This window comes from Scyliorhinus torazame, chromosome 16 (assembly GCF_047496885.1).
Source record: "Scyliorhinus torazame isolate Kashiwa2021f chromosome 16, sScyTor2.1, whole genome shotgun sequence".
Classification (NCBI taxonomy): Eukaryota; Metazoa; Chordata; class Chondrichthyes; order Carcharhiniformes; family Scyliorhinidae; genus Scyliorhinus; species Scyliorhinus torazame.
The window spans coordinates 188,620,446-188,633,451 of NC_092722.1; the positions used below are offsets into that span (position 1 = coordinate 188,620,446).

Genomic DNA, 13,006 nt, shown 5'->3' on the forward strand with positions numbered 1-13,006 from the left:
TCAAAGTGACCGACACCCTGCTATGAGGTTGCCGAAGCACCCCCCCCCCCCCATAGCCGCCTCCATGCCCCACCCATTGTCCCCCTTCAGGCCTCCGCCTTTCATGTCGCACCCCCCCTTTAATCCCCCCTTTCATAACCATGCCCCTTCTCAGGCCCCGCCCCTTGGCAGTGCCCCATTGCACCCTGGCACTGTCCCTGACACCCGGTCACCCTGTTTTGCTCACGCTCAGTGAGGGCATGAACCAGATCGCATCTGGTGCCATGGGCCCGGGAACATCGCACTCCGTCCAGCGCCTGTCTTGAACCACTTTTAGGGGCTCCCCCGCTTTTCGCCGAACGCGAAGTGGGCGGAGAATCGCCCCCACCATATCAGTGCAAGTTTTTCTGCTACAGGTGCGATATGAATGCAAGTTGTTATGTCCATGTTTCTGTTCATGTGGAGCATGGGGAACTCCAGCATGGACCAGCTGGGTTGAATGGCCTGTGCCTGTGCTCCAAATTCAGGGTCATTCTAGAATGCCGCGGTCAGCGGACAGAATAAGGAGGTTTGAAGATGGGTTCAGGAGATCTGCACTTCCTGCTCTGGTCTCCATGGTGATGTGTCTTCTGAGGTTGGGCCCCAGTGAACAGGCTGAGGGAGCGGGCCAGCTGGTTTGTGTTGATAGTAGATCTGATCGAGAAGTCAATGTTGGGGTAGGACCCCCAGGTCCAAAACAGAAAAACCTAAATCTCTCAACTTTTTTTTTTGCTCTCTCTCTCTCACTGCAGTCTCGAAGATCTGTCCTCCATGCGATAATGAGATGAAGGCAGACGTGATTCTGGAGCACTTCTGCGCGAGTGAATTTGGTGAGTCTAAACCCCCCCCCACCCCCGACCTTTCTCCATTCGTGGCAAGGTGATGTCGAAGATAACAGCTTGTTGAAGGTCCTGGTGTCACTCCCCCTCTCTCTCCTCGAACAGGCTGGAGACAACCTTCAATGAACTCCAAAGCCGAGAAATGGGCCCCATCACCCATGGCCCCCTGGGAGAGTGAATGGCAGAGGTCAGGAGGGGGGTCAAACAGTAATAGCTGCCAAAAGAATCGGCAAAGCTCCCACTTATGTTTAGAAATATCAGACAGCACAGCTCCTTTTACAGAGCTGAAATAGGCGCCGATGGGGCACATCGATGCCTTCAGTGTCGTAAGGTCCAATGGCTTCAATATTATGGGGGAAAGGGGGCATGTGTGGGAGAGGAAAGGGGAATGGAAAGACGGTGCTTTATTCAAATAACCCCCTGCCGATTCATATCCGACAGTCAGGCGGGATGATTGCCTCAGATTACAGTGGTGACCCACGGGGATAATTCCCTGGCATTGACTCATGGGGATGGTTTCCTGGTGTTGATTGGTTGGCTGGTTGGTCTGATTGGCAGAGGCATTGCCCTACAGGCTGCCTGGGATCCTGGGTAATTCACCAAAGGCACAAGGCTTGAACATGCTCCTATTGTTTGGAGGCGTGAATGAATGGATGTCATTTCCAGCAAGTGTAAAACGGCCACATTATGGTACGTGACTGATTACCTGAAATTGGTTGCTCGTGGAGCTATCAGCGCGCTCAGGATTGTTCAGCAAGCGCTTCCCGATCGCGGAATATCATCGAACAGACTCATTTTGGGGGCTTTGCAAGCGCAGGCAGGTTGAGCACGGTCTGTGTTCTGCTTATTACGAACAATGGGAGGAACAAGCCGTTTGATAGTTTGCGGTTCGAGTTGACTTGAAAACCAGCCAGCGTTTTTTGCCCCTGTAGTATAAATAAATGCTGAAATCAAAGGAGAATACTGCTGGAAATCTGAAATAAAAACAGAAAATGCTGGAAAGGCTCAGCAGGTCTGGCAGCGTCTGTGGAGAGAGAGAAACAGAGCTGCTGACGTTTCGAGGTGCTCCTTCAGCTCGGATATGCAGGTTTGATTGACAGGCGTGTCGATCAATGGGCAGGCTGTTTGGAGGGTGAGGGGGGGGGGGGGGAGCCAAAGAGAGGGAGGCAGGAGTGGGACACGAGCTCCCACGTTCAGCCGCATTCATTCGGTTGTCCCGAAACTGGAGTTTTTTCTACTAAGTGCTGAGGCGGCAGCCGGCCTCACCTGGAGCACATGGAGGCCCGGGATGTGTTTGTGTGCCCGCTGCAGCCCTTCACCCACCACCATTTTCACCCCAGGCTCGCGGGTGAACTTCACTCTGGGGCGGATGGCGCTGAAGGTGGGTTGGGAGTGGGGGGAGGGAGTCAGAGACTTTTCCACAAAGGGGATGAAGAGGGGAGGAAATTCCATTATCCTGAGGGGCAGCACGGTAGCACAGTGGTTAGCACTGTTGCTTCACAGCTCCCAGGGTCCCAGGTTCGATTCCCGGCTTGGGTCACTGTCTGTGCGGAGTCTGCACGTTCTCCCCGTGTGTGCGTGGGTTTCCACCGGGTGCTCCGGTTTCCTCCCACAGTCCAAAGATGTGCGCGTTAGGTGAATTGGCCATGCTAAATTGCCCTTAATGTCCAAAACGTTTGAGTGGGGGTTACTGGGTTACGGGGATAGGGTAGAGATGTGGGCTTGAGTGGGGTGCTCTTTGTGAGGACCGGTGCAGACTCGATGGGCCGAACGGCCTCCTTCTGCACTGTAAATGTCTATGATTCTGACCTTTGTTCCCCTAAATAAGCCGCGTTAGAGCTCCGCCATGTTGCTCCTTGTTTATTCATTGCTGCTGCCTACTCTCGCTCGCGATGATGTAACAGAGTAAAACATTAGAACAGCACACGCACGGCGTCGGCAACAAACACAGCATTTTCTGCCATTCTTGTATTTGTCCTGATGAGTGCAAGAGAGAAAACTTCTGCGACATGTCTCTCTCTGCAGCACGATTTTCCCTTTGGGGGGAAAAAAAAAGACATGCACGGAGTGAATGATCTATGACTGTGAAATCTGTAATCTATTTGAGCTGCCTAACTCGAAAGCTGTGTCGATGTTTAAATGCTGAAAAAAATGTTGTTTCTCAAATCAGTAAGATTAATCTTTGGTACTTGGTGGCCAAACCACTTCACAGCATTCCATTTCCAGGCTCGGTAAGTTGCAGGAATAATCTTTCTTTTAATTATCGGTAGAAAATTAGCGTTGGAAAGAAAGTCGATTCTGCGCCGTGGGTCATTCGATGTAAAAGCCAGCGTCAGGCCAATCATCAAAACCCAAAGTTACAAAAAGGGGGCAGAAGGGCAGGGGAGAGGGAGGAGGGAGGACATGAGTTGAGGTAGGATTGCCAGACACCCATGGTCGTGCTGGAGTCTTCAGGATTAAAAGCTCTGAGAGAACGCAGCAAAAAAGAACCATAGGCGTGTTGGGAAAAAGTGTTTTCTTTCTGTTAATTTCTTTGAAAACGTCTGTTTGCCAATTTCACTGCCGCCAGCTGCGACTCCGTCGGCAGCATCCTTACTTCTTTTGTCATTCATTCTCGGGATGTGGGCTTCGCTGGCCGGGCCGGCATTTGTTGACCGTCTCTAATTGCCCCTGGAGAAGGTGGTGGTGAGCTGCCTTCTTGGGCCGCTGCAGTCCCTGTGGTGTAGGCTCACCCACAGTGCCGTCAGGGGCGGGATTTTGACCCAGCGGCAGAGAAAGGACGGCTAATTTATTTCCGAGTCAAGATGGTGAATGGCGTGGAGGGGAAATTCCAGGCGTCGCTGTTCCCAGGTATCTGCTGCCCTTGTCCTTCTAGATGGTAGTGGTTGTGTGTTGGGAAGGTACCGCGGGATCACGAGGTGGGGGGGGGGGAATTTTCCAGACCTGCTCAATGGCGCGATCTTCCTGCCCTGCCGAAGTTGACACCCCTCCCTCACCACCCAGCAGCGGGTTCCCTGGAGGAGGTCCGTACTAAATACCATAGATCGCGGCGAACTGACTCCGCCACCAGAAGGGGGGGGGTGGCGGCTGTAAAATCCCGGCCAAGTTTCCTGCAGGTTCAAGACCCGCTTCAGTGCTTCAGCGCAACAGTCAAGGCTGACTCTCCGAGGGAGTGCAGCACTGTTGGAGGTGGTGTCTTTTAGACGGGAAACTGAATCTTGGGAACAGAAGACCCCATGGTGCTTTTTGTGCGGAAGAGCAGGGGAGCTCTGGCTGGTGACCCGGCTGATAATTATCCTTAAATCAAAACGCACAGAAAAGGAGATTACCTGGTCACAATCACATTGCTGTTTGTGAGAGACGGTTGAGCATAAATTGGCTGTTGTCTTTCCGACATTACAACAGTGACTGCACCTCAAAGGTATCTAAGACAAAGGTTCGGCACAACACCGTGGGCCGAAGGGCCTGTTCTGTGCTGTATTTTCTATGTTCTATGTTCTATGTATCAACTGTAAAGTGCTCTGGGAAGTTTGGCAACCACGCAAAGCGCTGTAGAAATGCCAGGTTTTTCTGCTTTCTTTATAAGAATATTGGACATGAGAAGAGGTTGTTTGACTGCCATGTTTTGTAAACCCTGCTCAATTTTCAATTGCTGCAAGGTCATTGGGAAAGAGTGTAACCGTAACTGCTGATTCACCCATCAGCCCATCTTCCTCTTCTACTTGTTATGGGCCAGGGTTTAGAGAACCCCAAAGTGTATCATCTGACCCACAACTTTTAATAGATTGTGGTATGGGGAGCACAAGGCCCACTCTTCAGGTGTGGTAAAGCAGAAATGGAAAAGTATTTTTTAAATCAAAACAATGTTTATTCTATGAACATAAGAACTAGGAGCAGGAGTCGGCCATCTGGCCCCTCGAGCCTGCTCCGCCATTCAATGAGATCATGGCTGATCTTTTGTGGATTCAGCTCCACTTTCCGGCCCGGACACCATAACGCTTAATCCCTTTATTCTTCAAAAAACTGTCTATCTTTATCTTAAAAACATTTAATGAAGGAGCCTCTACTGCTTCACTGGGCAAGGAATTCCATAGATTCACAACCCTTTGGGTGAAGAAGTTCCTCCTAAACTCAGTCCTAAATCTACTTCACCTTATTTTGAGGCTATGCCCCCTAGTTCTGCTTTCACCCACCAGTGGAAACAACCTGCCCGCATCTATCCTATCTATTCCCTTCATAATTTTATATGTTTCTATAAGATCCCCCCTCATCCTTCTAAATTCCAACGAGTACAGTCCCAGTCTACTCAACCTCTCCTCATAATCCAACCCCTTCAGCTCTGGGATTAACCTAGTGAATCTCCTCTGCACACCCTCCAGCGCCAGTACCTCCTTTCTCAGGTAAGGAGACCAAAACTGACAACAATACTCCAGGTGTGGCCTCACTAACACCTTATACAATTGCAGCATAACCTCCCTAGTCTTAAACTCCATCCCTCTAGCAATGAAGGACAAAATTCCATTTGCCTTCTTAATCACCTGTTGCACCTGTAAACCAACTTTTTGCGACTCATGCACTAGCACACCCAGGTCTCTCTGCACAGCAGCATGTTTTAACATTTTATCATTTAAATAATAATCCCTTTTGCTGTTATTCCTACCAAAATGGATAACCTCGCATTTGTCAACATTGTATTCCATCTGCCAGACCCTAGCCCATTCACTTAGCCTATCCAAATCCCTCTGCAGACTTCCAGTATCCTCTGCACTTTTTGCTTTACCACTCATCTTAGTGTCATCTGCAAACTTGGACACATTGCCCTTGGTCCCCAGCTCCAAATCAAATGTAAATTGTGAACAATTGTGGGCCCAACACTGATCCCTGAGGGACACCACTAGCTACTGATTGCCAACCAGAGAAACACCCATTAATCCCCACTCTTTGCTTTCTATTAATTAACCAATCCTCTATCCATGAACTCAAGTTAACCTTTTTAAAACATACAGTGAACATCTCAGCAACCATTCATTCAAATACAACCCCCAAAGAATACAAGACTAATTAATGCTTACGCTGTCCTTTTAACATCAAGAAGACTTACAAAAGAAACACCTTTTAACAGAAGCACATCAGGTTAAAGTCACTACTGAAAACATTTATAATTCTGAATTCACCAAATGATCAAGAGATAGTCTTTTCATGGCAGAGAGAACAGCAGTACACCTGCTCTGTCTGGCTTCAGCTCCCACACTGAAAACAAAACTAAAACACACCCTGCAGCAAACAGCCTAAAACGAAAGTAAAAAAGCTGACAGACAGGCCAGCTCCACCCACTCTCTGACATCGCTGCAGTAATAAACACCCATTTCTTAAAGGTACTCTCACATGACATACTGAAAAGTGAATTTCAGCCTCTCATCAACTCACAACCAGAGGCAGAATTCCCAAACCTGAAAACTTGTATTGATAACACGGGCACTTGATACATCGACTATGTTAATGGGGTTCCCAAGCTCTTCTGGCGGAAACCTCATCACGTCAGTGACGAAGGTGGGGACAATCTCAATGGGAAATTCCGTTGGCATAAATGCATTCGGGCTTCCCGCTGGATTCTCCGTCCCCTCCACAATTGGCGAAAACAAGGAGGGAAAATCCCCCCCCCCCCCCCCATCCCCCACCCCTGTCTCTGCCAACTCAAAATTGCTGCAAAGTTGGCTGCCGTTGCATGCCTGCACATTTGCACTAATTTATTTAACCACAGTCTGTGTCCTTAATTGCAGAGCTGATTTTGACCTGTGGCCCTGACAGACTTTTATTTTTGCTGTGTGTGGTTGGTATTGAGGGTGGGAGAGATCTGGATTCTTTCCTGCTTTGCAATTGCCTTTTGCTGTTTACAGAAATCCCCAAGAGGTTGGCATCCCTGTTAATCCAGTACATTGCTGCCAGTATTGATGTTGATGCAGCCAGCTGCCGGATGCCCGTAAATCAGACACACAAACGGAGGGATTGCTTTGGTATGGTTTTCTAAAGCCCCCCCCCCCCCCAGATTCAGACCGTACGGCAGGCGGAACCGCCCTTGGGCACCTTACCCAAACCAGCCGACAACCAAAGCCGGCAGTGTTTTAGGGGGTGGTGCTGTGAACAAAGAACAAAGAAATGTACAGCACAGGAACAGGCCCTTCGGCCCTCCAAGCCCGTGCCGACCATGCTGCCCGACTAAACTACAATCTTCTACACTTCCTGGGTCCGTATCCCTCTATTCCATCTTATTCATGTATTTGTCAAGATGCCCCTTAAATGTCACTATCGTCCCTGCTTCCACTACCTCCTCCGGTAGCGAGTTCCAGGCACCCACTACCCTCTGTGTAAAAAACCTGCCTCGTACATCTCCTCTAAACCTTGCCCCTCGCACCTTAAACCTATGCCCCCTAGTAATTGACCCCTCTACCCTGGGGAAAAGCCTCTGACTATCCACTCTGTCTATGCCCCTCATAATTTTGTAGATCTCTATCAGGTCGCCCCTCAACCTCCTTCGTTCCAGTGAGAACAAACCGAGTTTATTCAACCGCTCCTCATAGCTAATGCCCGCCATACCAGGCAACATTCTGGTAAATCTCTTCTGCACCTTAACACGTAAACTGTCATCTAAAACTCAATTCAGTTGCCGAACTTGATGGCAGATAAACACTGTGGTCATTCAGTTTGTCCCTCGATAGTGAGAGAGGAACATTCAGTTAATAGTGGCCTGGGGAATAAGTGTTGACTCTAACACAGTGTAGAAGCAGTGAAGGTGGTGGGGGGCAGTGGCATGGCGGTATTGGCACTGGGCGAGAAATCCAGGCACCCAGAGACTCTGAGGTAGCAGGATCTAATCCCGCCATGCCAGACAGTGAAATTTGAATTTCAATAAAAATATAGAAATAAAAGTTGAATGACCTCAAAACCATCGTCGATTGTCCGAAAGACCCTTCTGGTTCAAGAAAGACCTTTAGGGAAGGAAATCTGCTGGTCTGGCCGACACGAGACTCTTGATTCCCAGATGGTCTCTGAAATGGCCCGGCCAGCCTCTCAGTTCAAGAACAATTAAGAATGGGCAATAAATGTTGGCCCAACCAGTTACGCCACCTCCCCTGAATGAATGAAAAGAAATGGAACACTGCAGTTCAGGATACAGCGTATTGCCTGTGAGTCAGAAAATTGTGGGTTCAAGTCCATTCCAGAGACTCGAGCACAAAAATCTCGGCTGACCCTCTAATAATAATAATCATCATCACTTATTGTATCAGGTAGGATTCAATGAAGTTACTGTGAAAAGCCCCTAGTCGCCACATTCCGGCACCTGTTCGGGGAGGCTGGCACGGAAATTGAACCCGCGCTGCTGGCGTTGTTCTGCATTACAAGCCAGCTGTTTAGCCCACTGTGCTAAACCAACCCTTAGAGGTTAAGGCCTCATCTTCTCCCTCAGGTGAATGTAAAAGATCCCATGGCACCCTATTGACGAAGAGCAGGGGAGCTCACTACCCCCCACCCCCCTCCCCCGGGGTCCAGGCCAACATGTATCCCTCAGTTTTCAAAGAATTGGTGTATGTGGGAGCTTGCTGTGCACACATTGGCCGCCCTATTTCCCTTCATGACAACAGTGACTATACTCGGAAATTACTTCATTGGCTGTTAAACACACCCTGAGTCAGCGAACGGCGCTGCAGAAAAGCAAGAACAGTACAGCCACTTAAGTATTCTTCTGAAGTGTAGTCACTTTTGTGATACCGCAAATGTAGTTGCCAATTTATGCACAGAAAGATCCCACAGAATGCCGCGAGATAAACCACCAGATTATTTGTTTTATTAACATTGGGTGAGGGATAAATCTTCGCCAAGGCACCTGGGACAACCTGGGATAACTTTGGCGTGGGAACATTTACATCCATCTGAGATAGCAGGGCATCAGTTAAACCCAATCCTCACCTAATAGCGCACCTAATAGGACCCCCTCGGTACTGCACAGACAATCAGATTGATCACGTGTTCATGTCTCCCAAGTGAGATTGGGAGTGTTATCAATATTTTTTGGGACTTGGTGGGGTCTTGAGGAGGTGCGGGGGTCTTGGGTTACTAGGATAAGAACAGCCTGAGCCAGCTCTCAGTATGGCTCATTGCACTCACCCAGCACTACACCCCCCCCCCCACCCCCCCCCCCCAACATTCCCACCCCCAACCATATGGTGGAAACAAAGCACTTTCATTGAATGCGATGACTCCAGGAGTGTTGAACTTCAGTTAGAGGCATTTGGGCTGTTGTCTTTGGAGAAGAGAAGGTTGTGAGGGGATCTGATAAAGTTGTTAGGGATATGAAAATGAAAAATGAAATGAAAATATTATTAAACTAGAAAGAGTGCAGGCAGGATTTACTAGGATGCTACCGGGACTTGATGGTCTGAGTTAAGAGGAGAGGCTGGATAGGCTGGGACTTTTTTTCCTGGAGCGTTGGAGGCTTCGGGGTGATCTTATAGAGGTCTATAAAATAATGAGGGGCATGGATAAGGTAGATAGTCAGCACCTTTTCCCAAAAGAAGAGGAGTCGAAAACTAGAGGACACAGGTTTAAGGTGACAGGGGAGAGATACAAAAGGGTCCAGGGGGGCAATTGTTTCACACAGAGGGTGGTGAGTGTGTGGAAAGAGCTACCAGAGGCAGTAGTAGAGGCGGGTACAATTTTGTCTTTTAAAAAGCAGTTAGACAGATATATGAGGAAGCTGGGTATAGAGGGATATGGGCCAAATGTGGGCAATTGGGGCTAGTTTAGTGGTAAAAACTGGGCGGCATGAACAAAATGGGCCGAAGGGCCTGTTTCCATGCCGTAAACCTCTATGACTCCATGTTCAGAATTGGGAGGGATCCAGATGGAGCAGAGAGGGAGAAACTGTTCCCATTGGCAGACGGGTTGAGACCCAGAGGGGTACTGATTTAAGGTGATTGGCAAAAGAAGCGATGGAGACATGAGGGGGGACCATTTTTACGCAGTGAGTGGTTAGGATCGGGATTGCACGGCCTGAGAGTGTGCTGCAGGCAGATTTACTCGTGGCCTTCGAAAGGGAATTGGACAATGTTATATTCTCCAATGTGCCAGGAGGAAAAATGGTCGGGAGGTGCCACACACTTGGGTTTCTTCCAGACAAGATGCAAGGTTTATTCAGGAGACGTTGCTCATGCAAACTAACATGGAGACCCGATGCCACACACTCTGCTGACATCGCTGCAGATCCCGTGTCGTTCCACCAGCGGGATTGCACACAACAGACAAAAATCCATTTCATGAATCTGGGGCGAAAATTTCCCCCAACGGCGCGATTTCCGCCAACTGGCGCCAAAAACGGCACCAATCAGACGGGCATCGCGCCGGCCCAAAGGTGCGGAATGCTCCGCATCTTTGGGGGCCGAGCCCCAACATTGAGGGGCTAGGCCGGCGCCGGAGGGATTTCCGCCCCGCCAGCTGGCGGAAATGACATTTGTTGCCTGCCAGCTGGCGCGGAAATGCGGCGCATGCGCGGGAGCGTCAGCGGTCGCCGACAGTTTCTCACGCATGCGCAGTGGGGAGAGTCTCTTCCGCCTCCGCCATGGTGGAGACCGTGGCGGAGGCGGAAGGGAAAGAGTGCCCCCACGGCACAGGCCCGCCCGCGGATCGGTGGGCCCCGATCGCGGGCCAGGCCACCGTGGGGGCACCCCCCCGGGGTCAGATCGCCCCGTGCCCCCCCCCCAGGACCCTCCCGAGCCCGCCCACGCCGCCTGGTCCCGCCGGTAAATACCAGCTTTGATTTACGCCGGCGGGACAGGCAATTTCTGGGCGGGACTTCGGCCCATCCGGGCCGGAGAATTGAGCGGGGGGTCCCGCCAACCGGCGCGGCCCGATTCCCGCCCCCGCTCAATCTCTGGTACCGGAGACTTCGGCGGGGGCGGGGGCAGGATTCACGGCGGCCAACGGCCATTCTCCAACCCGGCGGGGGGTCGGAGAATCTCGCCCCTGTTCTCCGATTCTATAAAATTACTTCTTTAGTATAAACGACAAGTTTTCTTAACATTTAAACAACAGACCTAATTACGCATTCGATACATTATTTTGCATCCTTATTTGTTTTTACATCTGTGCAATTTAATAAGACAGTCTCTCAGATGAACATCTATTCCTTTTGGGCTGTACTCGACATTCTGGAACCTATCTCCTCGAGACCTTTGAAGTGTCCTCTCTTTCTTCAGTCGGTGGTACTTCCTGCGAAGTCACTTCAGAGTCCGTCTCCATTGGTGTTGAAGATCCCTCGGAAACTGAACCTGAGTTTGTCTCTGTGTTCGGTGTCTGTTCAGAAGTGTCACTGCGTAGATTTTCTGATGGTAATACATCCTGAGCGGTGTCAGTGATTTCACTTTGTGAAGCTTGGGCAGTATGACGTTGCCAAACTCTCTCATCTGCCGCCCGTGCGGTGTACGATATTGGACCTGTTTTTTCGAGGTTCACTGCAGGTATCCATTTTTCGTTTGTAGTATAGCTTCACGCTAGCACTCGCTCTCCTTAAGTGAACACTCGTTTTTCACAGGAACACGTGTGAGAAATGCAGGATGTTGGTGAAATTTTCTTCAGGTTCTTGCTTGATTTGTAACGGCAACCTTGGCAAAGCTTCAGCAGTCGCATGTTGCTCCGATTTACGATATTGAATATCGTACGTGGGTGCCGATAATATCAAAGACCATGGGCGGGATTCTGCGGGAATCGGCGGGGCGGATAACTCCGGCGGGAAGGAGTGGCGTGAACCACTCCAGCGTCGGGCCGTCCCGAAGGAGCAGAATCTTCCGCACCTTTAGGGCTTAGGCCGGCGCCGGAGTGGTTTGCGCCGTGCTGGTCGGAAGGGGCTTGGCGCCACGCCAACCAGCGCCGAAGGTGAGTTGGCGCATGCGCGCGAGCGCCAGCGTGTGCTGGCGTCATCCCAGTGCGTGCGCAGAGGGGGGTTCATCTCCACATCGGCCATGGCGGAGGCCCACAGCAGCCGACACGGAGGAATAGAGTGCCCCCACGGCACAGGTCCGCCCACGGATCGGTGGGCACCGATCGCGGGCCAGGCCACCGTGGGGGCACCCCCGGGGACCAGACCCCGCGCCCCCACAAGGACCCCGGAGGCCGCCCGCGGAGCCGGGTCCCGCCGCCTACCTTAATTTACACCGGCGGGACCGGCCTAAAACGGGCGACCGCTCAGCCCATCGCGGGCCGGAGAATCTGGACGACCCCGGGCCCATGGCGTCACGCCGGTCCTCGCCATTCTCCGAGGCGGGCGGCGCGATTCACGTCGGGAGGGGGGACCTTTGGGGGGCCGGAGAATTCTGCGGCCGGCGGGGGCGGGATTCACGCCAACTCCCAGCGATTCCCCTACCCGGCGGCGGGGTCGGAGAATCCCGCCCCATCTCTGTAACTGACTAGCTGCTATAGGAATACCTTTATACAGCCTGAAGATTGCCGTCAAGAGTCGGTGATCTGTCAAAAGAGTAAAGTGAAGTCTATAAAAGTAGTTGTGAAACCTTTTTACTCTCAAAATGCTGATCAGCGCTTCTTTTTTCAGCTGAGCGTAATTAGTTTCTGCTCTAGTTCATGAAGTGAATTCTATCGGTCGTCCATCTCCCGAGAGCAGTATGTCCGAAACAACGGCACCTGTTTAAGGTTTGAGGGACCAAGGCGAGTAGATGCAGATTGGCCATGCTCTAGAGGAATGACGGAAGAAGCTCAAGGAGCCTAATGATGGGACCTGGTTCTCATGTGTAGAATTCTCTGTGGGGGGTAATAGAGGTGGGGCCGGGGGGCGGTGGTGGATGAGGCACAGGGAGGGTAAAAAGGCCTGTGCAATGTGGAAATCCCACCCCACCCATCAGATATCTGTCTCAATGTAGACAGGGGGCAGAGAGGCCGAGCCTGCCTTCGGTCAATTTTTTTTTACTGGTCCCTTCCCCCATCCGATCAGCAGGCACGAGGGCGGCCAAATTAATGTGTGGCAAACCCAGCTTGGGGTCTGTCCGATCACAGTGAGGAGAGGCAGATGCTCCCTTCACGCAAGATAAACATCTCGACTTTGTTTGTTAACACTGTCGCATCGATTCCTATCAATCCCGTCAGTG

General features: G+C 51.0%; 1 protein-coding gene across 1 annotated transcript in view; it reads left to right on the forward strand.

Moving 5' to 3' along the window:
• The window catches only part of sfrp5 (secreted frizzled-related protein 5), a 103,089-nt gene that overhangs the window by 41,902 nt on the left and 48,181 nt on the right, over window positions 1-13,006 (forward strand). Inside the window, exon 2 of the mRNA XM_072479635.1 lies at window positions 771-848. Within this exon, the coding sequence (XP_072335736.1) occupies window positions 771-848 (78 nt within the window). The remainder of the gene's footprint in view (window positions 1-770; window positions 849-13,006) is intronic.